The sequence below is a fragment of the Pieris rapae genome, chromosome 5 (assembly GCF_905147795.1).
Source record: "Pieris rapae chromosome 5, ilPieRapa1.1, whole genome shotgun sequence".
Taxonomy (NCBI): domain Eukaryota; kingdom Metazoa; phylum Arthropoda; class Insecta; order Lepidoptera; family Pieridae; genus Pieris; species Pieris rapae.
In genome coordinates, this window is record NC_059513.1 from 969624 (window position 1) to 995847 (window position 26224).

The 26224-nt window shown below is 35.5% G+C and overlaps 1 protein-coding gene across 4 annotated transcripts in view; it reads right to left on the bottom strand.

Annotated features, from left to right (window-relative positions):
• LOC110996789 (nucleolar protein 4) overlaps positions 1 to 26224 on the bottom strand; it is a 105099-nt gene that overhangs the window by 56934 nt on the left and 21941 nt on the right. For all 4 annotated transcript variants that reach the window (XM_045628413.1, XM_045628412.1, XM_022264624.2 and 1 more), the window contains exons 2-3: positions 10475 to 10609; positions 9367 to 10104 (exon numbers count right to left, since the gene is read on the bottom strand). In XM_045628413.1, coding sequence (XP_045484369.1) covers positions 9367 to 10104; positions 10475 to 10609 — 873 coding nt within the window. The remainder of the gene's footprint in view (positions 1 to 9366; positions 10105 to 10474; positions 10610 to 26224) is intronic.

The following is a 26224-nucleotide window of genomic DNA, read 5'->3' on the forward strand; positions in this document are numbered from 1 at the left end:
TAATCTGTGATCACACAGTTTTCAAATATACCGAATATATTACTATAATGTTACGAAATTTATACCTATTTTGAAATCAGACCAATGACGACATCTATATTTTTTTTGTTTATCTTTTTGTTAAAATATTATATACATATACCTAAACATTACTTGTGCGAACAAAACGGACTTACATAGCTTACAAAGGTGTATGAATTGACCAGCGGATACTCAGTTATTAGTACCGAATAGGGCGCCATTGGACCGTATTTTTCATTCGACAAACGAGAATGTCCGTGTAAAAAATAGCGTCTCGATCTTTGCTCGCAAAAAATCTGCCGAAAAGGAAGCTTCCGACCATTAGGGTATTATCGGGGTAGGAGGGTGAAAATCAGAAAAAAATTGCGCCGAGCCCACCCTTTCCTTTCGTAACCGTCGCCTCCCTATCCCGCTAGGGGGCGCACATGTGGTGGCGAATTACATAAACGACAGGTGAATTTGGAAAATTAAAGTTGTGTCACGGGGGTCTGATGATAGTTTAAACCGACTAATGCGAACTAAAACTGAACGAATCTATTGTAAGATTTTTCCATATCAACAAATACGAACGACAGATTTTAAAATATTTTTTACAGACGAGCCAAAAGCCTTGAGTTATATTGAAATAAATATAAGAAATAATAATTGAATAAACTAATATTGATAATTTAAAAAAACTAAAATAAATCAGTGGCTACAAGTCTGGAGATTTTTATCTCTGCTTTGTGATCAATAAGTCAAGTCTGATATACCTAATCAGTCCCCTGTGCCTGTCACACGCCGTCGACTTTTTGAAAACGCAATTCGGTTCCTCACGATGTTCTCCTTCGCTGTCCGAGTGTTAAATGCGCGCAGGCCGCAGAGAAAGAATTGGTTTATTCAAATAATTTGTATTAAAAACTTGGCGATTGAAAAGAGTGGCGAAAAGTTCTTTGCCAGTTCTTCTGGCCCGCTCTACGCCCTTGACTTATGGGTAGTAAATGTAAATTTACAATTCATTTAATTTTTTTGACGTAAGTATAGTGTACTTGCTTACCTAATGAATAAAGATATTTTTTATTGATTGGTGCACAGCCGGAGACAGAACGTACGATCTCGCACGCCTAAAGCCATCACTGCTCTAGTCTCTACTACTAACTTTATTATAAGCGGCGCCAAAGTGGAATGTAAAATATATATATATATATAAAAATAGTTATATTGATAATAATTTATATTTTTTAATAATAAAAAATGTAAACAAAAGAAAAAACAAAATAAATCTCACAACATAAGTACCAGAGTCGCATGCAACACGAAGAGCGCTAATTTACGTCGGGTAAATAGCGGGTGCGGCTAGAGCGGGCCCGAAATGATTATTTAATAGTAACCTTACCGTGCCCAAGGGTGCAGAGTAGACCCTTCTAGCCCTAGAAAAAGTTTCGCCCTACATAGCTACACGAGTAATGTGGCTAGAGAATGTTTTCCACAATTCAGCTGTAGAATTTAGAATAAATGCCGGGTTATGCCGGAGTTTTTAACTGTGCCACGAAAAATTAAACTGAGTCTGCAGTGAAGTTACATTGCCATGTGTACTTATTATTTGAATTATAACTATTCGTTTGAATAAACATGAACTCCTATATAAAATCCAGAAAGTAATTACTGAAACTAATTCGGAGGAAAAGTCCTGTTTTAAAGAAATTTATTCAAAATTAAAAAAACATTCTTAAAATTTAAATATAAGGGACACTAACGATTCTTTAACGACGGCCGGCTGCTTTGACTAGTCCTTTTGTGTGTCACTTAACACATAAAAACGTGGCCATATAACACAGTATTAATAAATTCATTCCACACACAAAGTTTTGATGATCAAAAAAATTGTTACCAGGGTGTCATCATTCCACGAGAAAACATAGCAACTAACCAGGGGAACATATTAAGGGTATAGTTGTATTAAGGCGCGGCCGGCGACCCTGTCAGTGCAGATTATATGGGGTTGGGTACCAAGGGCCCCCGAGGGTAAGACCGACCGTAATAGTCCCATCTTACAATAACTGGGATACGGTACAGAGTTTTATCACATATACATATACGCTTAAAAACTGTTCTATAACTGACATTCTTTATTTAATTACAATATTATTATTTTTTAATATGTCGTAAAAGTGGCAATTTTTTACGGATTATAGTTATTTTATTTGTATTTAAACTTAAAATATACATAAATACATCTTTTAGTCGATACCAACTCCGGGGAAATAAATACAGATAATACAACATTTTCTACAGCTGTGACAGTCAAGGATAAAAATATGCTGTACAATTTTTAAATATTGTAAATGTGTGTGTAGTTGTTAATTAGGACACAAATCAACCATAGTGTATTTAAATCTAAATAAAACCTTTATAAGTCGTTGAATAATGTCCACGCTTGACCCTCCGTTATATGTCACCCTACGTATAGTTTTTCTCCCTTGCCCCGACTGTGCCCTGATTGATTCTTACTTCAATGATAAACAGCTTTTTCTAACTAATGACCCAGCTACGTAGGTTTATTATAAAAGGCATTTAACATTGTCGGATTTAAGTTTTAATCTTTATATTTCAGTTGTTCTTGTTTAGGGGATACAAAAATCTTAAGGAATTTGAAGGAAACTAGATATCTTAAACTAATATGGGAGGTACTTTCAGCTCTATTTCGTAATAAAAAACAACCCCCCGCCGCATTACTTTCGGTTGGTTAATCCCCGTTGCGTGCGAGACACCTCAGTCGGTCCTACCAGGCGCTAATACGTAGCAAGGAGGTGGGTGAATTACTGCGGCGCCCTGACGGCGGGTCTCGCTAATTCTGTTAAAATTCTCAGTATGCTATACTCGCCTGGTAACGACGGTTTGGGTACCGGGGAGGGTTTACACCCCTGTAAGCCTTATGTGCCTTTTTATAGAAGCATTCAAAATGTAGACGCTGCTAAATGTACTTTGTTGAGGTTAATAATGTAGGGACTCCTATCTTGTAAACATATATGTAATAAAATATTAAATTGTTTTGTTTTGTGCTTATATATTTTACCCTTATTCTGCTGTTGTTGATTGCGTCCTACAGAAGCACAGCTCATGATAATTCCGTAATTAATAAATTTACAATTTTTGTCAATTAAGACCTCAATTTCGAACAACTAAATAATCGAATTGCAATATTCGATTTTCAACCCTGCAAGTGAGGGGTCGTTAGAACCCCTCGTCGCCATCGTGAGGGATAGAATATGATTATATTTCAAGGCCAAGTCATCCCTTTAATAGGAGTCTTTATAATTAACGCTACACATACATATTCAAGGTTAGGTCAAATTTATTTTATAAATATTTTACTTGAATTTTTGATTCTTTGATGTGTAGATTTTGACATCGAGTGATGTAACTATCCGAGAGCATTGCAAAGGATTCTAAACTAATATTTCTCTCGTTGAAATAACGAACGTATATACGTGCAAACCCAATTTTCCGTCCGAATCCATTTTTGACTATCTGAGGTAGACTATTTATGCAAATGTTGTAAAAAGTGTGCCAATGATCAATCGACGAATTGTAATAGCCATCTGTCGATACAAGCTATCCATGGTAGGTCGGATCGGCATCTGTGAATAGACCTTTGTATGAAAATGACAGTATAACTGTGCCAATATCCTATCCTACATTTTTTTTAATATCGCCAAAAATGGATTGTCTTCGTAGATTTTGGTTATTGGGATGCAGATAGGAGATCGATCGACTCTCACGGTCTGACAATTCACAATCTCGGATTATATTATATCTGAGATTTTCAATACATTATTGGGTTCCGGCGTTAGAAACCGGGCGATAGGATAGAGCGTAGAAGAGGGAGAAAATAACAGTAAGTCAATAAAATTATTTCATTTTGAGTCACTTAGAGTATTTTAGTCCTAGGGACTTAAATAAACCGCCTCGAACTTATAAGTAGCCTAGTATTATTGAAAAGAAGAACACAGGACACAGGAAGAATTTTATTCCTTTGTCAACATGAAATAGTGTGTGTAAGTACCATTTTAAAAATTCATATTATATATCAACGTCAAAAAAAATCTGTTTTCAATTCCCGAGAAAACAATTGATCGTAAGTAGAAAAAGGAAGTACGAAAATTGTAAAGTAGTCAAGTGGTTATTAAAAATAATCTGTTATTTAGCTGCAATTAATATTTAGAATAATACATAAATTATCTACTAAGTATATATGTATTTTGATACTTTAAGACGATTTTGTGTATATATTACTATTATTAGTGTCAATACTTTTGTAAATAATAGTCTACCTCGTTATTCATTGTAAATTCAAAGACTTATTTGCTTATGTCAAAATCCCAATAGAGAATGATATTTCACAATTCTTTGGGTTTGCCCTTAGAAGATCGTATACAGAAGGGGTCAAATGTTTATCTTGACTCATCAACATTTATAATTTGTTTTCTCTTTCGTTATTATTACGTTACGTTTCCATATTTTTAGCATAAAAACGTAACAGTAACATACTGTGGCCAAACTAAACAAACTTCTAATCTCTGACATCAAAGCAGTCGCACGGACCGCAAGTGGCGGCCGACGAATAAAATAGTCCGCTGTTATTAACAGCCCCTCTTCATGGGTGTTGCAGATATACAGCTCATGGAACTGACAATACTCTGGTGTTTGTTTGCAACGTTATTTATTTATTTTATTTATTCCCAATCTTAAAAAAGGGTAAGGTTAAGGTTATTAAGGTTCTAGTTTTCTATCTTATAAAATAAATAGAACCTTAATCTTAAATAACACAAAACGCTAAAAAGCCAATCTCGTGGATTGTGGAATGGCTATGCAATACAAAATAATAAGAATTACAAAAGGTAGGGAGGGAATAAGAATTATAAGAGGGACTTTTAGGAATTGGAAAGAACTTGAAGGATATGAGTGTCATCTGTCTGCGGAATTTCGACAGGGACAGAATTTCGTATTCTGCCTAAAATAATTTATTAATTAGTGTACACAATGAACGTCAAAAAAGAAATAAACATTAAATGCTTCTAATTTTACATTTACTACCAGTTCTCAAATCAAGGGCGTAGAACGGAAGAGAAGCACTGGCAATAAACTCTCTGCCACTCTTTTTAATCGTCAAGTTTTATCTTTTGTAAGGAATGTAATGTTTTTTACACAACGTTTGTAAGGAGCTGAAACCTGCATTACACGATGTTCCATATGAAATCGTAAGTAATAAAGAATAATAAAATAAATTAAAAGCAAAGATTTGTCCTCTATCAGCAGGAGGGCTGGTGAAATAAGAGCACGCACATTCTCGCGTAAACAACACGCAAATACATAATCCAAACAACTAATATCACCGCAAACACGACTTCAAATACGACCACGAGTATGACGCATTGCCATCATCCAGTAATCGAGTGAGTTGCAATAACTTGAATACATATTCAGGTTATTATAATACTTGTAAAATAATAGCTTAATAAAAGGCACATCTAGGTGACACAGCTCCACGTATCGGTATCCGAGAAAAAAGGGAGGTAGGGTCGAATATCCCAACGAGGGGGTCGGCAATGGAGTGAAGGAGCCCCAATCAATCTTACAAGTCGGGTTGGAGGCACTTTCGGAGGTCGCAGGAACCCTCTACACCCCAACTGACCCTCCCCACAAGGTCCGAAACTTTTGTAGATATTCCCGTTTTATGTGATTAATGTAGCGTTTATGACCGTACTATCATACTGGTTTAATGAAATTGCACTATTGTCTCATAACTTTGTTGATTTCGTCAAACAAAATACATATATCGATATCTTTGTTACGCATTTTTTGTCCAATTGAACAATTATGTCGCATTATAATATATTATGTATTGTCGCTTATATCAGCTGCCAAGTTATTTATTATCGACGTTAATTAATGTGTTTGACAAATTCAAAAAGGCAGTAAAGATGCGTGTTAGAGTGAACACAGTTGACTAAAGTTGAGACGGCTAATGGCGACTTTTATCTCCCTCATATATATACATATTAATATTAAGTTTCTCATGTAAAAAAATATTTTTTTATAATGAGAAATAAAGTTCTATAAACATTAATTTAAAGATCCAGCAACATTGACGAATTAAATAAAACATTCGTGTTAACGGTTTTGAGCTAATCTGACTTTGATGTTATTAAATTATTATGACAATGACAGATGATACTAAAACCATTGCACAATTTATGATAAAGAATATGAAATTTGTACAGACAAAGTCGTTAATTTGTAGATCTATTGGCAATTCAAATAAACCACAGAACAGTTTAAATAATTTGACTTCGATATTATTACATTATAATTACAATTGTAGCTTATACCAGCGCCATTGTTTCGACATATATAGAAATGAATATCAAAATATGTTGCTAAGTGCAAAACTAGAAGATAGTTGGACCAATTGGAATATATTTATATGAAGAAATGTTTTTAAAATTAAAATTTTAGGTTTTAATTGCAAAGCGAACCGTCTTTATGGGGTAGCGTAGCAAAATGTTACATACATATGTTGGTATGTAGCTATTAAAAGGTAGGCTAAATCAAATTAAAAAAATCTAGCTAGGGCAGCTATAATAGATTAATTTCGTTAATTATAAATCAAGTTCTGTATATTGCGGATGTAAAGACCATGAAGGCTTTGAAGGACGTTAGCGATTTATTACATGTTTTTAAAATCAAGTTACTACGGTCTACTAATGTAAAACCGATGACCATTATGAAACAAAATGGCGCTAGAATATTTTTACATCTGTATCTGTTTCATGATTTGTATAATAGGTAAGTAGGTTATCAGTATGCATCAAGCCGTTGACTTCCTGGGCTATAAGGAAACCCGGTTTCCTCACAATGATTTCCTACACCGTTCGAGCGATTGTTAAATGCGCACATAGAAAGTCCATCGGTGCACAGCCGAGGATCGAACCTACGGCCTCAGGGATGAGAGTCACACGATGATGCCATTAAAAATGTTGACCAGTACTCAGATTTAACTTATTATGAAATTCTTTGTCCAACTTCCTTTACACACATGTAATCTTTATTGCAATTCTAATTCGACTTAACATCTTCAAGAATGGAGCGTAGCGATTCTTAAAGGGCCGGTAACGCACTTGCGAGCCCTCTGCCATTTGAGTGTCCATGGGCTTAGGTATCACTTAACATCAGGCGAGACGCCTAAATGTTTGCCAACAGCTAAAAAATCTTGGAGTAAAAAATTACGTTCTCCGTAAATTTACCAATCTTAAGGGATAATTTCCAAACAACTATCTACATCACCCGGGCAAAAAACCAACAGAAAGCGAATTGCTCACTTTTCCGCCGGGCATCGTTTTTGTGTCTTGTCTAACCCCCAACCACCCACCGCCTCGCCTCAAGCGAGAAAAATGAGTTAGAAAAGATGCGACTCCCGATTATACCGTACGTCCCTTTGTGTGAGCGATTCGAATTCCGAATCAATCGGTGTACCCCGCCGGCGGTCGATGGCTGCCTATCAACATAATGTGTCATCGCGCCTACGGAGCCTATTATAGTATCAAGACATAAGGGTGGGATTCCAAGTCGTGTATTAGCGTAAGTGACTTCCGTAGGATAGTAAACGTGAACTAAATCCAAATTCAGTTAATCCGAAGGTTAAAATTTAATAAGTGACGTCTAGCTAAAAGCTCTACAAGGTTTTCGGTAACGAAGTACTGTACTGCCTTATAATTATATAGCGAAAGCCTAGTAGTGGACAAAGGGAAACAGGCAAATGCTGCTTCTTTTGCAGAAGTTCAAGTAGTATTTCAGTTTAAAACTTTAAGACACGTTTTATAAAAAATCTAATACCGTGCTCTCGGCAAATCACTTGAAGTACAACGCAAGTTCGAGAGTATATTATGAATTCACCCGTTGTCTTTACAAGATAATGTATTCATTAGGTAAGTGTATTGTATTATATAAGGCAATTCAAAGAATACGTCGACATACGACCCTATCTGTTTTGGGTATGATATGAAAAAAATTGTCTAAAAAAAAATTAAATTATTGGGCTGGACACTAATAAATTTCATAAGAAACGGTCGAGCAGTATCGGAGGAGTATGGAAACTAACATTGTGACACGAGAATTTTATATATATAGAGTTAAGGTTTTACGCAAATAACTATTAATAGGATAATATTTTATATCAAAACTTTCTGTACAAATGTACCTTACAAGTAACACAATGATAGTCCAGGCGTTATAAAACTGTGTGAAATCCTCAGATATCTGTTTTGTATCACAGGTGATCCTGTGGCTGTTAGACATTGTCGGGTCTAATACAAGCCAATTCCGTCTTGACGTATTACACAGTACGTCGAGACGGTAAGGACGGGAAGGATGGAGTAAATTCATTGGAACAGTCGATATTCGAACGGAAATCTGAGACTTAATCACGCCGTTAGCCACTGTTCCTAGTGCCTAACTAATCGTGACGTATAATTACAATATGAAACAAAACATATTTCTTATTCACATTCTTTAGAGTTGTTTCCCTGGCCGTATACTTTGGAGTTTAATTCATAAAAATTGCGATTGCAATGTTTAAACTTGATGCTCTCTTTTCATCACGACGTAAACACAATTTGCAAGAATAAGACGAAGGAATACTTTAAATTGTAGTTTAGTTTATATTTGTTTTTTAAGTTTGAAATACAACAATTGATAATAATTGCTGGTACTTCATCCGAAACGTTATGTATCTGCGCACTAAAATTAAACATTACTTTATCAGAGTTTATCAAAGGCGTGCTTGTGGCATGATACAACTTTGTACACAAAATTTGGCGAGCTTGGAGAGAAAAATATTATGCGGTTAACCGTAAACAATTTCATGATCAGTAGCCCCAACCAAATTTTGCTTATTAGGTAAAATATTTTAGCCAAATTTGTTTTACCTATTGTTAAAAAAGTACCAAAAAGTTGTATTGATTTCACGCTTAGATCAATTATGTGGATTAATTGCTGATAAAGTAAAGACATTGGTGTATACGACATAATATTATTTACTTATAAACAACTGGATAATATAGCTAATACAGTCATACCGTTTCAATATATAAATTATAAACCTTTATGGAATTGGTTAAATGACTAAATCTATAATTTATTGAAAATGGATTTTATTTTAATAAGTCCGCCAAATCGCAACTTAAACAGTTCTACTTCGTAAATTTAATCGGGCATTAGGTTTAAAAAACCTTAGCTTAGCAGCGTTCTTGAGTATAAAATATGACAGTTATTGAAGATTTTAAATAAATAATATAAAAATCTTACCTTATTTTCACCATCCAAGCGCTCTTGATAAGCAACATTCTTCATATGCTTCAAATATGCTGTCGTAATCGGCACACTAAAGTCTACGTCGTCGCTATAATACAAGCCTCCAGGCCTCCACGGCTTTGGAACTCTGCCAAAGTCTGAAGTAGATGGCAAAAGTTTCTTCCTCGGCGGAGACGATTTAGGCGGATCTTTAGATGTCAAATTAGCTACGTCTAACGGATTGTACTTCTTAACTTCCTCTCTCTCACTCTCTTCCTCTTTTTGTAGGGGACTGTCAGCTCTAACGTCTTCGACGTCTATCAAGCTGTCATCTTTTTCAATGTCAACGGCGGGTATAGGTTCTGATTCTAAAGGCTCTATTGAGGGACTTCTTTGAAATATCATAGAGGAGTAATCGGCTTTCTTTGGAGTTAGCTCAATATATGTTGGTTCATCCTCTGCGTCTGTAGGACGAGGACTGTCAACTTTTTTCAATGGTTGGAGATCTGTATAGTCATATTTCGGCTCGAAGGAATAGTTTTGTGCGGCATCAATTTCGGATTCCCAGTTTCTCGCGTAATCGGGAGGGCAGTGGGGGAGGAATGGAAGGTAAGGGGGATGTCGGGTCGGAGATGGTGAAGGCGTTGGTAGGGGAGGTGGAGACGCACTTCGCGGCCGTCGAGCACATTCAGCGCAGCCTGTTAGGAATCTGGTGACAGCTTCCCGGGGAAGGAATGCGTATGTTTCCGTTATCTAAAAGAGAATTTTTTTAAATGTTAATGCTGCCATCTATGAACAGTCATTGTACTTTCAGTATACAGACCTACAACATAAGACTAATTTCGAGAGCCACGACTGTGGTTTTTAAATCATGCACTAGATGGCGCGTTACAGCAAAATGTATTTTAACGCTAATTTTCGATAACATGATAATAACCGCCATAACCAATTGCAAAGCTGTTTAAATGCCAAAGTATGTTATTAAGCATAACTACTACTTCCTCGACACAACGCTAGAAGTTTTGTCAAGGAAGTGGACAGTATCAATCATTTTTCTAACATTATTAAAAATGTTATATCCGTATAAAAATAGAAGGTATAAAACATTAGAAGGATGGCTTACAGTTCGATATGTTCGTTTTTGTCCCGCATGTTTTCCCGGTCTACCTTCAAGTTCCACATGAACTGTGTAGATTATATCGAAGAAATTTTCAACAATTGCTACTTTTCTGTAGACAGGCTCTTGATTTGGCGCATTCTGTAACAAAAGGATTGTCCATTAATTCGTGTCATGACGTTACTGTGATTAGCGCCATCTATTGGCGTGAAAACTAGTATTGTAGTTTTGCTACTTGACTCTAGAGGGAAGCTCTAGTCGCATTCATGTGTCCACTTTATATTTAGATTAGATTAACTAGTACTAGTAAAACATGGCAGTAAAATAATAAAAATACAAAATTGGAATTTTTTTTTTTTAATTATCTGGCTTTCTACTCCTTGCCTCTCTACTTTTATTAAATATGACTTTTAATAGATTGCTTGCGGGCTGTGTGGCCGTGCACTGTGCACTCAACATCAAAGAAGTGTCCTAACAGATTGACCCCTAGTCAAAAAATTTATAGGACTACATTTTTTAATATATGGTCACAAAATTGAAATTTTACAACCAAAATCACTACGTTTCGGAATGTAATAGTTTTAAGATATGAATCATTTTATTATTTGAACTACCAAATAAGCAGGCTCTAAGCGGGTATAAGACAGTTTAGAGATCTTTTGACGGGGAGTATCCAGGGCGTGATTATGCCCTGGGCGTTAATGACCGTGCCCCGGGCAGCGTAGGCGTGCCCTGGGCGGAGTTCGAAACCTAATGGCCGCGGCAATTACGTCCTCGCACGCATTTTTAGTGTTGTCCACACTGTATCGATTCTTTTTCACTGTATCGATATTTATAGCCTTAAAAAGGCCAAATCCAGTACACAGATGGGATCATACATTTCTGTCATGATTTCTTTATAGACAAGTTAATCAGCGCCTGACACCTCAAAATGTATTTATTTATGAGTCTTAAACAACATATGCTCAAAAGATATAAGAAAATTTGACAACCAAACAGTAAAAAACTATAACTAAATGGAAAGTTACACCTCATTAGGACACCAAAATTAGAGGAAGCAGGAGGATTGTTGTATGTACTTATATTCAAAAGGTTGTAAATATACCAATATTTCATGAATGAATATGTCTATAAATATATTATTTTTCAATATTTTCAACGAATAAGTATCGCAATACAGCGAAGATATGCTGTCAGTGTTAAAGCTACATTGCCACAGAGACAAAACATTTAAATTTATTTTGATAAAAATGTACAAACTGGATGTTTGTATGTCAGCAATTGAGTTGTAAGAGCGATACATTCACTGGAGCATTAAACATCACATAAACGAGCCGTAGGTATATTTAGTTCTAGTAAATACAAAAAAAAAATTAAACAAGTTATATTAAATTACGAATATAACACCAATAAACTGTCAGCTGTCATCTGTCAGCGCAATGTCACATTGAACAGTTGTGCCAAATGTGAAGATAACATCACTAGCTCCCCCAATTAGCGAGCCCGCGAACCCGACGCAAATAAAAATAAAATGTACGAAATATCTTCAAATTCCCGTTAAGTCGCGGATCTCATTTCACAATGATAGGGTGCGTTTAAGCTGTCAACATTTTCAAAATATTATTCAGAGTTGTAATTAGACTTTGTATTCTATAATTGTGATTGAATTAAATAAATTTAAACTTGTACAATGTATTTTAATAATTTGGCGCATTTGGGAGACTATTTGAAACAGTAACTTTGAATCCTAATCACTAATAATGTTAAAAATACATACTATTTATATATTTTTTATACTAATGTATGTCTTTACTGAGACTAGCCTAACTTAAGACTAATTTAAAGTGAACGTAACCTAATTTACAAAAAGGACATTTAAGAAAGGAAAGTTTTCAATAACAGTTCTTACAGTCTTATGGAAAAGATACTCTTGTTCTTTTAATAACCACTTATTCAAGCATTTAAGACTAACGCATTCTAATACTGATTCACTAATTTAAACGGTTTTGTCTTTTTATACTAGAGCTGTGGTGTCAAGAAGTTGATTAGCCTCGGCATTTAAGTGATATACCTCAGTTCATGGGCTCCAGAAACCTTTTTGATTATTGTGGCGTCGTCCTCTACGTAAAGCCCCTGATGAGGTCGTTGAATGTAGGAGAGAGCAGAAATAATTGAAGTACTTGAAAACTGAATCTTAACAATTTAACCTAAAAATAAACTGTTTGTACCTTCCAGAGACTTCTGCGGGGATTTCGTGTATTTTGGCAAGATTTTTGGAATCTTATCAACAATAATACAAAACTCTGCTCCGACCATTTATGTTTCTGAAAACCTGACGAAATTTCTGAATAAAGACGAGATTTCTCTCCTTATTAAGGAGCGGAAAATTTTCGAAGAATCTTTGGTTCTGTTTGCGATAAGGGTGTATGGCGTATTCGCCATAATTTAAACTATCAACATCGTTCAATTAATAATTGTGTTGGTGTGATGGAGTTGTGAAATACCTGGAAACATTTCAGATTGGTTGGATGCAGGAAGCACTGGTTATATTGCGATGGCGAAGTGTACTCTAGGAGGCGTAGGCTCACCAGGATGGTAATGATTCAACAATAAAAACATTTTAATTTCACGCCATCTCTTGGTGAAACCTTTCCCTAGTTTTTGCGTTTATTATTTAACGACAAAGGATCTAAATGATTCCAAAATAAGAAATATACGTATAATATATAATAGTGATGTGTTTAACACAATATCGACGTTTCTGGGTGAGCGCGCCGATAATGAGTCAGCCGAGCGAGCGCCGCGTCATGTCGCCTCATCACTGCAATCTCCCACCCGTTGATAGGGATTGACAATAAAATATCGATATCGATAAATTATACTTAATTTTTGTAACTGGTGTGACATTAAAGCTCTGCGCAAACTTGAACGATATAAATTGTTACAAAAGGAGCGATGATAAATTGGTTTTAAAACAAGCTTAATACGAATTTATTTTTATTTCGTAATCCTACACCTAATATAAATAATTAAAATAAGAAAAAAAGTATACTAAATATGTAGCCAACGATGGAATTCACAATATACAAAAAGTTTCAAACATTTGCGAAAGGATAAAATCAACAGAAATTATTTAAAATATTAACTAAGTGATAACGTATTCGGTTGTGATGTGTGATAGTGCGTAAGTGAACCCTTACTTCTAACGTACATGAGGGTGTGTATGTGGGGTGTGAATAAGATGCTGGTGATTATTTGCAATGGATATTCTTAATACTACTTTAAGCATATACAACGATAGCTTAAATAAGTTGAAGCTTTAGTGGTCGTTGTATGTCCGGGCTGCGCGATACAAAACGGGGTTTTTGAGTTGGTGTTGATGTGAGAAACGTGAAACGTGAACGTGTGAATATTGGTTATAAATATTATACTTATTTATTATTGTTATTATATGAAAGTCAAGGCTATTCTCTTAACTCTACAGGCCTAGTGATAAGATAAGGACAAAAACATTTGAATTAGTGTTAGTGCACGTTAGTCTTATGCGCTAAACAGTTACCACTGTTAGTGTAATAAGAACAGAGTGTCTTCTCCTTAATAATGTAAATAGTGGACATTCCTTTTTTTATTCTTTTTAGTGAAGACTTATTAATCTTAAAGTAGGCTAATGTCCTTTAATGTCTCAGTGAAGACTTAAAAATGCCTGCCAACTGAATTGCCAGTATAACAATATCGATAACCATAAACAAATGGTACATCCCTAGGCCGGTTTGCCGCGCATTAATCAGCCGGCTGTCCCGGCGCGCGCTTTCGATCCCCGCCCGGCCCTGGGCCTTCGTAGGGCTGGCACTAACGACTAGTTATAATATGTGGGATTTTTATATAGTATCGGAGGATTGGTAACTTAGATAAAATAAATAAATGATGCTACAACGCCACGCCTTTTGTTCCTAATATCCTGACGATTTTTGATTCAATGTTGTTTCTATCGCCTTGAGAGGTAGAAATAAAAAGATGTAGGTACTCACTGAAGAATTTCCGAGCCAATTCGAGTTAGGTTAGTTTAGAAAGAAAAGAGTACCTTCCGATTCTTAAAAGGCCGCCAACGTTCTTACGAGCCTTGTATAAATTAAAAAAAATCATTGCAATACTGATCTACTTTTTGCATTCGACAGAATGAGTTACCCAATGTTTATTTTGAATCCACTATAAACGGTATTTAGCTTATTCAACACAATTATTGCTATTGAGGTTCCTTGCTCAGATTACACTGTCACAGGGAACAAAACTTTTAAATTTGATTTATTTTTCTATTTATTTATATTTTAGTATTACTTTGAAGGTTAAAAATATTGCAAATACGGTATATAATTGATTTATGACATTTTATGTACACACTTCTCACACTGCCAGAAGGCTCACAAGTGCACTGGCGGCCTATTAAGAATTAGTACGCTCTCCAGAACCCTCATTTGATTAATTATATATACATATTTAAAATTGTTATTTTGTTTTGTTTCATGCTTATGACAGAAACTTAAAGCAGAGTGCGGCCCATTTTGATTAAAGTGTTTATGTGTGTGTATTTCGTTTTTATATATGTGTGGCAGTTCTCTAAATAACGTATCATTAGTTCCTTCATGAACAAGCATATTGCAAAACCAAATAGATTAAAAGGAGTGTTGGAGATTCTTACAAAATCTCTTCCGCAATTTTTTAACTGCTTAAAAAAGCGTTGTTAAGAAAATATGTATTAAATATGAACTTATTAGTATAAAACTAAAATTTGTACGTAAATATATTTTTTGTGAAAGTAATGTTCAGATATATAATATCAGTGCTTGCCTAGTCGCTTCAACCTGCAACTCACATCCCTAAGGTTGCAGTTTCGGTCCCCGGCTGTGCACCAATGGACTTTCTTTCTACGTGTGCATATATTCGCTCGAACGGTGAAACCATCGTGAGAAAACCGGCTTTCAACCCAAAATATCGACAATTTAAAAGGCTGTTGTACTTTAATAAATAATAAAAGCCTTTTATTTCAAATACATTTATATTTCTACAATCTCATTAAATATATAAATAGCCATATACTCGTTATTTTAGAGACATTGAATGAACATTTATTTCTGTTACACAAAAGTTGTAAGATTATAAAAAATGTTGTTCCCGCAAACGGATGTGGAGAGAAACTCGCAAGACTGACAACGATTGCCCCCTCCATAATATCGTATATAACAATTTGCTTGGAAGGGGAAACGCCTTTGACATTTGCGTATTTATCAACGCTTAGTATCTGTGTATTAAATTCCGTAAATTGTAATCTGTAGGCGATGTTGTAAGCTGCGGAGTTTTTAATTCAAAACAGTAATTCCTGTGTCGTTATCCTTAATATTGTTTGTAAAGATAAATACTTCAGTTCTTTTGGTTATAATCTCAGACCACTCCTTTAGGCAGACACTTTTATACATATTATAAGAACGACGAAAAGTTTAATAACGTCTATATACTATATTTATGTAACGTGCGTCAGAAGGCTCGCAAGAACGTTGGCGGCCTTTTAGGAACAGCTACTTATCTTGAAAACCCCTAACGCCGAAACCCATTAACCTCAATCCATTTTTGACCATCTGAGATTGAGATCTTAATATTGATAAAAGTGTGCAAATAACCAATCGACGGATTGATATTAGATAGGAGATCGATCGACTGTCACGGTCTGATCTCAGATTGTTTTCAATCCCAGGTTGTGGATTAATTATTGGATTCGGGCGTAAGTCGATAAGGTTCTTTAAAACTGCAGAAGGCAGCTGGGTGCGGCAACATTAAACGCTCAGTTGTGGAACGACGGACGTCAAGGTGATACGGATGGTATTTCGCATTCTGCCTTGACGTCCGAGGATGAAACAGCTGCAGGTAATTCAAATTACTTCTTGGAAATGCGACAGACGATGCATCTCTACGCAACGACCAATCAAGCCGCTTGGAACTCGACTGGTCGATGATTCGTGACTTCGTTCAATACGGTCAAGTGGAAGGGCTGGTACTCGGGATCACCTGCCCAGATGTTTAGAAGGGAGAGAATTATATATATATATTATGATATTATTAATGTACATTGACTGAAATATAACTATGGACCTGCAGGTATCTTGCTAAAGTCTTGCAGAACAAAAGAGCGCGCGGCCGACCGGTTGGCTGGATATACAGAGGCCATTGTAGTGCGTACTGAAGGAAAATGGATGATGTCCAGAAATGGACCAAATAAAGAGAAGATAATCAGAATGAGAATGACTATTGAAGCCCAAAGGTAGTGTTAAGTTGTTTTCATCTACCAGGCAACTATAAATCTGAAGCAATTCACGCCCTACTTACTAATCATACAACAATATCGAATAGAATTTAAAACTGTTGCCGAAACACCATTAATACGATATCGGCACTTGTGACCTATTAGTGTTATGTGAAATGTTCCTACTAAGACTAGCTATAGCGTATTTACGAAGCGTGAAGGAGGCAGCGAAGTCATGTGATCCGAACATCAGTCACCTATCCCTCGTCAGCCCTGACACATCAGGGCTGTCAACAAAATAACAATATATTTTTTAATAAAGTTCTAAGATTTAGGGAAATTAATGTTACTATAGAATACATATAATATATATCGTGTCATTACTACTGATTTTATTTGTATAATTATAACCATAGATTTAGTGATAATCTATGTATATGTAATATGTATATCAAATGAATCCCAAAACTAGGAGATAGCTGTACCAACAGGAGTATTTTTTTTTCTTAAACTATGAGGAAGGTTTTTTGAACATATTTTTTTTTCATATGTCCGGGTGATTTCAAATTTGGTAGCGAAACAATTTTATCAAATCGATCCAGTAGGTTTTATATATATTCGTTACAAACATACAAAATCCTTTAAATAATAGTATATGTATAACATAATTCAATTTGGTTAAAATACTATGAAATTTTATATCTAGCTTCATACATGCCCAATTTTATAATATCTGAATCTACGTAAGTTAAGAAATCGTTCCTAGGTAGAGCAATTTTTACACTAATCCCAAGTTTCAAGATTATAGCGACTTCGTTAAGTGCCAACCCTAGCGGTTACACCGTTGGGTGGGGAAGGAGGGGGCGGAAGTGTCGTGCGTGCGATTTAATTCCATCGCCTTTCGCCTCACCCGGCCGCGGGCCCGCTGGAGTGCCCTCGTGACGTAGTGATGCGAAAGTTTATCGATAAAATCTATATTTTAAATAGCAATTTAACGAGACTTTACATGTAATTGCATTTTTTACTTTGAAATACCGCTGCTCATGAGTAGGTTATAAATAATTGGTACGTTCTTTTCTTGAAGGAACGTAAGTCTGATTGATTCGGAGACATTTCACGGTTCCACATATTGGTAGCGGCAAAAACTATATTATAAAGGCTCAGTTATAGATCGACGGACGACCAGATGATACGGATGGAATTTTCTATTTCGCCTCGACAATGAAACTTAGCTGCAAGTTTTAATCCTAACAACTCCTCTGAACACTCTCTATGGTAAATGCAAAACGACCCTACATTACCTCGCAAAGCCAAGGGATCGAACCGCTTGGATAGGGATTGTCAGATGACAGATTAAATACCATAACCAAGAAACTTCCGTAGATTTAATACTTTGAATTAAATACTACGGTGAATAATAATTATTTAAAATGTAGATTTAAAATTAAAATAATACTATCGATATTCCGTTTTCATCTCAAAGGACATCACTAGTGAAAACTAGAAGCACTGTCGGCCGTCAACGGGCTGCTCGTAAAATACCAAGAGCAGGTGATTCTGTCGGCGCGGCGCTCTACCTAACAATCCACCGAGTACCGTGCTACAGATACTAATAGGGCTGGCATTTTTTTATAATATTCATTAGATTTTCAACAACTTTAGATAAATAAATATATATAAAAATGAAAATGTGTTTCTTCATTTGACAACAATTCATTATAATGTGTTAAAATATTTGGAAAAGTAAAAAATTATCTCAAATTAAAATCAACGATATTGGATAACTTATTTAGATATAGCACCGTAATGTTCTCAGTCTTTCCAAGCCAATGCCCAAGAATCGAACCTATAACCGGAGTGAGCGCGTTAACACACCCTGTGTTCGGATGTGGTAGCATAAGGAACTTGTCTTGAATTTTGACAGCCCTAAATTGACGTTATAAATTACCTCGCATCTTGGCGTAGTGGGGACTAGCGCTAAACTTATGCTCCCCTGGTACATTTCAAGACGTGTACCCGTTATGTGCTTTCCTAAGGTATTTCTGAAGAATGTAAATAAAAATCCAGCTCTCAGTGGAAGGAAGTACTGGGTCAGCGCAAACACACCGTTAGGAGTTATTTGAAATGTCTTTACTTCGTACAAATATAGTACCTAACGTACTGAAGTGTTAAATGTCTGAATATTGATCGGAACACAATATTTTATGTCAACTCGGATCAAACAATGGTCGTATTGGGGTCCGGATAAGTGGTCGGAAAGAATTAGAGGGGACGCTCAAGCAAGCGTCAAGCGATTAGGGCGTTGAGGGAACAAACGTGCGACTGTACTGCGATTTAATCATCGCAGGAGCCGAGACAAGATTATACGTAAGCGTAAGCTTATTCTAATTTTATGAGTTATAAAAACGTGAAAAGAAATTTTATTAGTAATTTTAGGTTTAGGCCTCAGTTTTCTGTATCTGGTTCATGATTGTCAATATTAGTGGCACACGCCGGTGACTTTTTGAGTCTAAGAAAACATTTGCTCACGATGTTTTCCTTTGTTTGAGCCTATTTAAAAATAACATAGAAAGAAAATCCATTAACTCACAGTCGGGGATCGAACATACGACCTCAGAGATGCACGCTGAACCCAAGGACTGTTTAATTTTTGTATAAAATACTAGTACAGTAGAATTATATATATAAAGATATAAAAAACTCTTTACAAAGATATTTATGTTGTGTCAGCGACTTTCGACGTTGTTTTTGTTACAATTAATAATCGTCGTTCAGTTAGTCGCAAGTTTAAAAGCCTCAACTTAGGGTCCGTAATACCTACAAGTCTGAAATCCCACAACAGCGTGGCCGATCAAGTTTTTCCTTTATGTTTTGACGGCACTTTGAAACTTCTGAGTGTTTTTCAAGCCGAGACATTTTACATAAGACGATAATCTTCTTTGAGAATGTTCGCCGTCACGACCAATTGGTGTAACATTCGGAAAAAACTTTCACTTAGGTATTTGAATTATTCAAATTTAGCGTATGAGTTGATAGGAACATATAACTTTTTTATTTTACTTTATATCCGAGGTGAAAATGAATTTGGGCATCCCGCCCCCAAAGGATTGCATGGGCATATAGGACCCGAGCCACACCAGAATCTCTGCTATTCACAGATTGGGTAAGCTATAACCTCGAGTTGTTCCTAAAACACCTCGTCTCGCATTCTACCGAGACCTCAACGGCATGGTACGTTTAAAAACCTCCGGTGCAGTACACACTACAGGCTTAGGAGATGAGCAGGTCTTCTCTTATTTATTTCAAGCGCTTCCTAAGAACACATACCTATAAATAATAAGTATGAATTAATTCTTGAAACAGTATTTTCTATCTTCTGTCAGATGTCTCAATATATTTGAAGTAGATTTTATAATCAGCAGTGACAGCTGACATTTGTCAAATTCATGTCACTTAAGGATATATTTTTAGATACTGAGATATATCGGAGCACCACGGCTGCGCATCCGATATTTTCTTAATTATTGTTATCATTCCAAATAAAGTAGCAACATCAAATCCGGGATTCTATAGTAGGTGATGTTTATAGAAGTAATTCATAATGTTGGACTAATGGCTCTGTCAGCTGCTATTGTCATACACCAGAGCTTAAGCTTAACAACATAAAAGTCGGCTTGATTCTCTCTCTATACTGCGTTTTCTATAAAGTGTACTATGGTGAGTGTTGTGAAGAATTGATAGGTGCCTCGTAACTCGTTTCGACACAGTACGAGCCGTACCAATGCAAAATTCATCACCTTGATGGCGTCGGTCTTCCTGCTTCCACAGTCCGTTCACAAGCAATTTCTTTTGCAAACTAGCGAACTGTGTGTGGACTGTGTGTCTTCCCTGATAGATACGGCCGCCAACGATGAAGGAGTACACTTGGAGAAATACTCCAGAGTGTACTCCTTCCTCAAAGCCGGCAACGCACCCACTAAAAATAGGTGTCTATATGATCGATGACTGCCTTTGGGTGTCACGTAAACTATTAGCCACCCTATTTATTATTATTAATAATTTTATTACTTTGGATTAATGTTTTACTTAACATTTGGTTGGACGAACTAGTAACAAATTAGCCCGCGGCGTTCTAAGCTATTTAGTTCATCCTAGTTTGAACAAATTTGAGTAAATTTCAATTTATGGTAACTTCTAACAAGACTAAAGAGCTTATTACACCACGCGATATTCAGACAGTCTTACTAAGATTTAGCCTAATGTAATAAGAGTTAGCCAGTTAGCCTGTCTAATTAGACCGACCGAATGGGTTCGGCGGTGCTTACTGGCTTACTTGCTGAATATCGTGTAGTGTAATAAGACTTAGCATGCTAAACCATTCAGTCAGCGCGCGGCAGTCGCAGAGCAAAGACGTTCGTACATGTTTGTTTTCTGTGGCCGCGTGCACCATGGCGTGTTCGCAAGAAAAAAAAGTACTTTGGAATGTTTTTTATTTTTTATAGATGAAGTTAGCCAACGCTCGACACACTGATACATTGGTAAAAACAAACATGAATCTTAAATTTAGAAAGAAGGTTCGGACAATCAATCTTATTATAGAATATCTTAGCTGCAAACGATGTGTCAATAAATTTAAATAAATTTTCTGCGATTCTCTAATGACAACATGTCTTGTTCTGTTCTTGATTTGTACCGAGACATGCCATTTTTATTGCCATATTGAATGTATGGAGTATCTATTAAATTACATATAATAATATAAATTACTAATATAACATTTTAATAGTCATTCAAACTCGGCAACTCCTACTCTAAGGTAGTTTCTTAAGTCACATGGCGACATCCGTCACCGACTACGTACGCTTTGCAAATGAGTAAAAATGAGTTAGCATGCGGTATTCAGTCCAGTGTAATAGCGAGCTTGCTAATTAGATTTTAAGACAGTCTTACTAAGACAGTCTGAATATCGCATAGTGTAATAAGCACTTTAGTAAGATCGCTTTTGAGAAATACTTATTGCATGTTGGGTCCTTATCATTCCAGCAATAAGCAAGTGACAAATTAATCGCTGCTATCTACTCTATTCTAGTATCTAGGTTCTTCAAAACAATTTCTTTAGCGATTCGCGAAATTCGCAAGATTCGTTTCTGAATCAAACCCAAGTAAGTATCTCTTGTCAGTGTCAAATAAGAAATGTGCCAAAAGTTGGCTAAATATAATTTATTATATGTAATATTAATTAATATGTCTGTCTGAAACGCCATTGCTATCTTTTTTATCACTATAATTTGGTGTTTAAACCACTAATACACGTACATCAATACCAGGGCGTTATGAACAAAGAGATATGTAACCAGATATGGTTATCACTTTCTTTTTAACCCTTCCATCATTGTGGGTCAGAGCGACCCTTATTTGAATGTGCACGTGGCTTGAATATGTCCAATTGTCCACCCTAAGCTATGTTCAGTTTGTTCAATGCTTTTCAACTGGAGGTTTTGTGTTACCAGCAAATAACTTTTCAGGTTAGGATGTGGCATCCATATTTAAGTATCTGTGATAGGGGCTTAAATATATAGAGTTAGGAAATATATAAAGTATTACTGGATACATTTATTGAATTTAATATTATGAGTAAAACCGCACGGTAGCGGATAAATCATAAAGAAAACTCACTTTTAGAGCCGGTTAAAAGTGGTACAAGTGTGTCGAAAATGCCCAACCAAGTAATTTACAGTTGGACAACTCAACACGGGCAAGCCCTTGTAGAAAATGTCGAGCGAAGCGCGTTGAAACTTTGATCAAAATTCTGCTAAAAATATGCTTAGGGTTGGCAACACCGCAAAATACCTAAAACAGTAAATGGTTAAATACGAAATATATTTCATAGAAAGCGTTTTATTAGGCCATAAATTTAAAGTTACTAGAAAATAATTAACCGTAAGTGAACTTTGCTATTCTTCAGTACATTCTAAATTTACTAAGTACGTCGAGAATGATACGAATTAATCGTAATTAATTAATATTTAAATAGAATGCAGACGAACAAAGAAGTACTTATGATGGTTAAAAAAGGACACTTGAGTATTTCAGTCACGTTTTACATAATACGAGCTTAACTAGTCATACAAGGCAGTGGCAGAACACCTGGCCGCAGACGCACATCTTGGTTGAAAAACCTTAGACAGTGGTTTGCTCAAAGCACCAAGTTATTGTTTATTTAAAAAAAAACTAGACATGATGATCGCCAAACTTCGCAAGGAGATGACACTATAATAAGAATGTTACCAAAACCTTCTTTTTGCTTCTATAGTTTTTTATAATCATTCGGACGTGACTGCCTTGTTTAGTCTCAAATGGCATGTCCGTCAGTACGCCGTGCCTAATTAACCTTTAGAAATACGATAATCATAATGATAATTCTCACTGGAATAAAAAAAATATTCTTTAAAGAAATATTATCCGTCAGTGGTGACAGCCCTACCGTCGCAGCGCAGCGGGCGTGCCTGACATGGGATCTGTCGGCTCGGCGCGTTTCGTCGCGTGCTCAGCTTACCGCACTATACAGCGATTGAAACAATTTAATACTCGGATTTATTATTTTTTACCGTCAATACGCTAGTCGAATCAATTCCAAAGTATTTTTAGACATGAATAAAGAAATCATATTTGTTATATAATATAATCTAAGACTATATATATATTTGATTTGTATGAAAATAGTTATTGTTAATCTAGTCATATAAGTGCGTGTTATCTAAAAGACCGCTGGTATAAAAATGGGCATTTTTCTATAAAAATTAATTCTTTAAAAGAAAAAAACTTTTGTAGTAACTGATGTAAAAGTGATCGAAATCGTGATTTATGTGTACTTTTCTTTTTAATGCTGTTCACTGTTAACATGTTTTAATTACTTTGTTTGTCCCATTCGTTCCGTCTAAATGTCTTATGTGTATTTTTGCACTTCTTGCGCTGCCTTAAGTAATTTATTTCTTCTTCTCACATTGGTTTGTCTGGAAATGATCCCTTGAGAGCGATAAGGCCGCCAGCTCTTTTTATTTAATTATGCAACTGTATTTCTGTATGCAACGAAATGATATAATTAGTATAAATAAATGAATATCATTCGTATATAGTAAATAAATTCCTTATAAAGAGAATTCAATAATTAATATACAGTATAAGTGTCGTATATAACATATATTCAAGATATTGTTTTTGCAAATATTTTTCTTTATCCTTATCACAAGTTAATAATAATATTAAATCTTTATCACAAGTCTTTTTATGAAGACATATCATACGAGGCAGGAACCCCTCGTATTAACACCCCCCCCTAATATAAAATATAGATGAGTTCAACATAAACCACCCAGCGACGAATAAAAAAAGTATTCATCAAAATATCGAACGATTCACCAAATGTACCAGGCCGCCATAAACACAAACAGCTATAGCGCATCGCGACATGATACGGGCCGTTATCGCCGCGCCCGGCCCGGGTGTCACCTTGTCACCGACCCGGTTTTAATGGGACGCTGTGTGCGACGCTCGTGGCCTCTTGATACTTCTATTAATATTATTAATTATTGAATAGGATTTCTGTGCAATTGTTTTTAGTTGTAACTTATGAATAAACATTGATATAACTCACGTAAAATACATACATAAAATAAAAAATAAAAACAAAAACATTTTCGAATCATTGGTATCTTATCTTTTATGATTGCCGGATACCAAATGTCTTGATCTCATTTTTTTAATACTCACTCATAAATTAAATTTATGGATTTTTCAAATCTTATTTAAATTTTCATGATTTAAATATTTTTTGTATGTGGAACTGATGAGGATTTAACTAAATTTTAATATTTAAAGTTAGCTGTTGCGAATGTAACCATTATTATAAAATCAACTTTGAGCATACACTGCGAATATTTTTACATAATATTTAGTGTTACATGCTGTGGAAATGTCATTATTTAAGATGTCTCTAATGACATTTTAATGTCTTGTACGTGATATATGTATGTATTAGTTGTAAAATGTAAATACTATTTATAAATAGCTATTACATATTTTGTCTTTATCACTCCGGTGTTTCGTTTCGTATCTAATAAATACAGGAGACAAAATATTGAGTCTTTGAAAGACCAAAAATAATTCATACGAGTAATAATAACCTGGTAGTTATTCTCAATTTCACAGTAAGCTCTCATACAAATTAATTGACTGGAAGAAATCGCTTATAAGGTAAATAAAGTCCGTTATATGAAATCATTAAGGTGTTACATATTGTATATATTAATCATTATATACGATATGTAACAAGATAAAAAATACTTCTATGTTACAGTAGAAAAAGTAACTTTGATCGAAATTCGAATATAGAATTCAAAAAGTAAATATTCCGCCTATTCCCACAGTGCTATTAGTTATAACCCGTCCCCGAATGGCGTCTGCGCCACCAGTGTCGGCTTGTGGGCTGCATAAAAAATGTCTGGGCTGCCGTAACGCCGCCTCTAATGACACACTATGGGCTTAGGGTTGCCTATCAATGATATTCAATTCGGAGCAGATACATACTTTAAATGATACTTTTCGATGTAACGACTGAAGAAGGTTGCACAGATCAACAATGTAGCGTATCGCTTCATTGTGATTAATCTGGTGACGCTGACGTCACGTGATTTGACGTTTCATTTTTAATTCCAACTTGGTTTAATATTTAGAGAATTAAACATAGTATTTGTATGTCTAAAGGAAACAGTGGTAAGTATGTGGCAAACGGGCAGAAGGCTCATCAGATAAGTGATACCGTTGCCAGTGGAGATTCTCATCGCCAGAAAGCTCGTGAAAGGGTTGGCTGACTTATAATTGGTTAGCTCTTGTCTTAATAGTTTCTACTTCCTAAGTCGAAATAGCGGTATTTCTAAGAAGATAATAAGTAATAGAATAATGATATATTTTTGAGTAAGTATATGAAGTAAAGCGCATCAAAGTATTGTAGTCCACGATGTACTCTTTACAAAGTGTCTTTATAATTCGAATACATATTTTCCGGTTCAGTGGCAACCCTACCGGGTGCCAGCGCTCGCCTCCTACATATTTAATACACCCGGACCGGTTTCTATCCGGTCGCTACGCTTTGTAATGGCAGAGGTCTGATTGAGGAGTCTGTGCTCTATTGACAGGCCTTTTAAAAGACTACCAAACAATAAAACTGAAAAGCCGAGTTTCATTTGTTTCATTTATTGTAGATTGCAAGGTAACGACGCATAAATTCAAATTTCGAATTGGAAAATATTCTGTAAGGATTCATTGCGACAAGCATTATTTTAACACATGTTTTTTTTTATTATTTAGCCCTTTATTATTTATTAAGCCCCGGTAACACCAAAACGGATTAAAAATAAGATGATACTAAAATTACTTATTATCGCCCAAACCCAATAAAACTATCT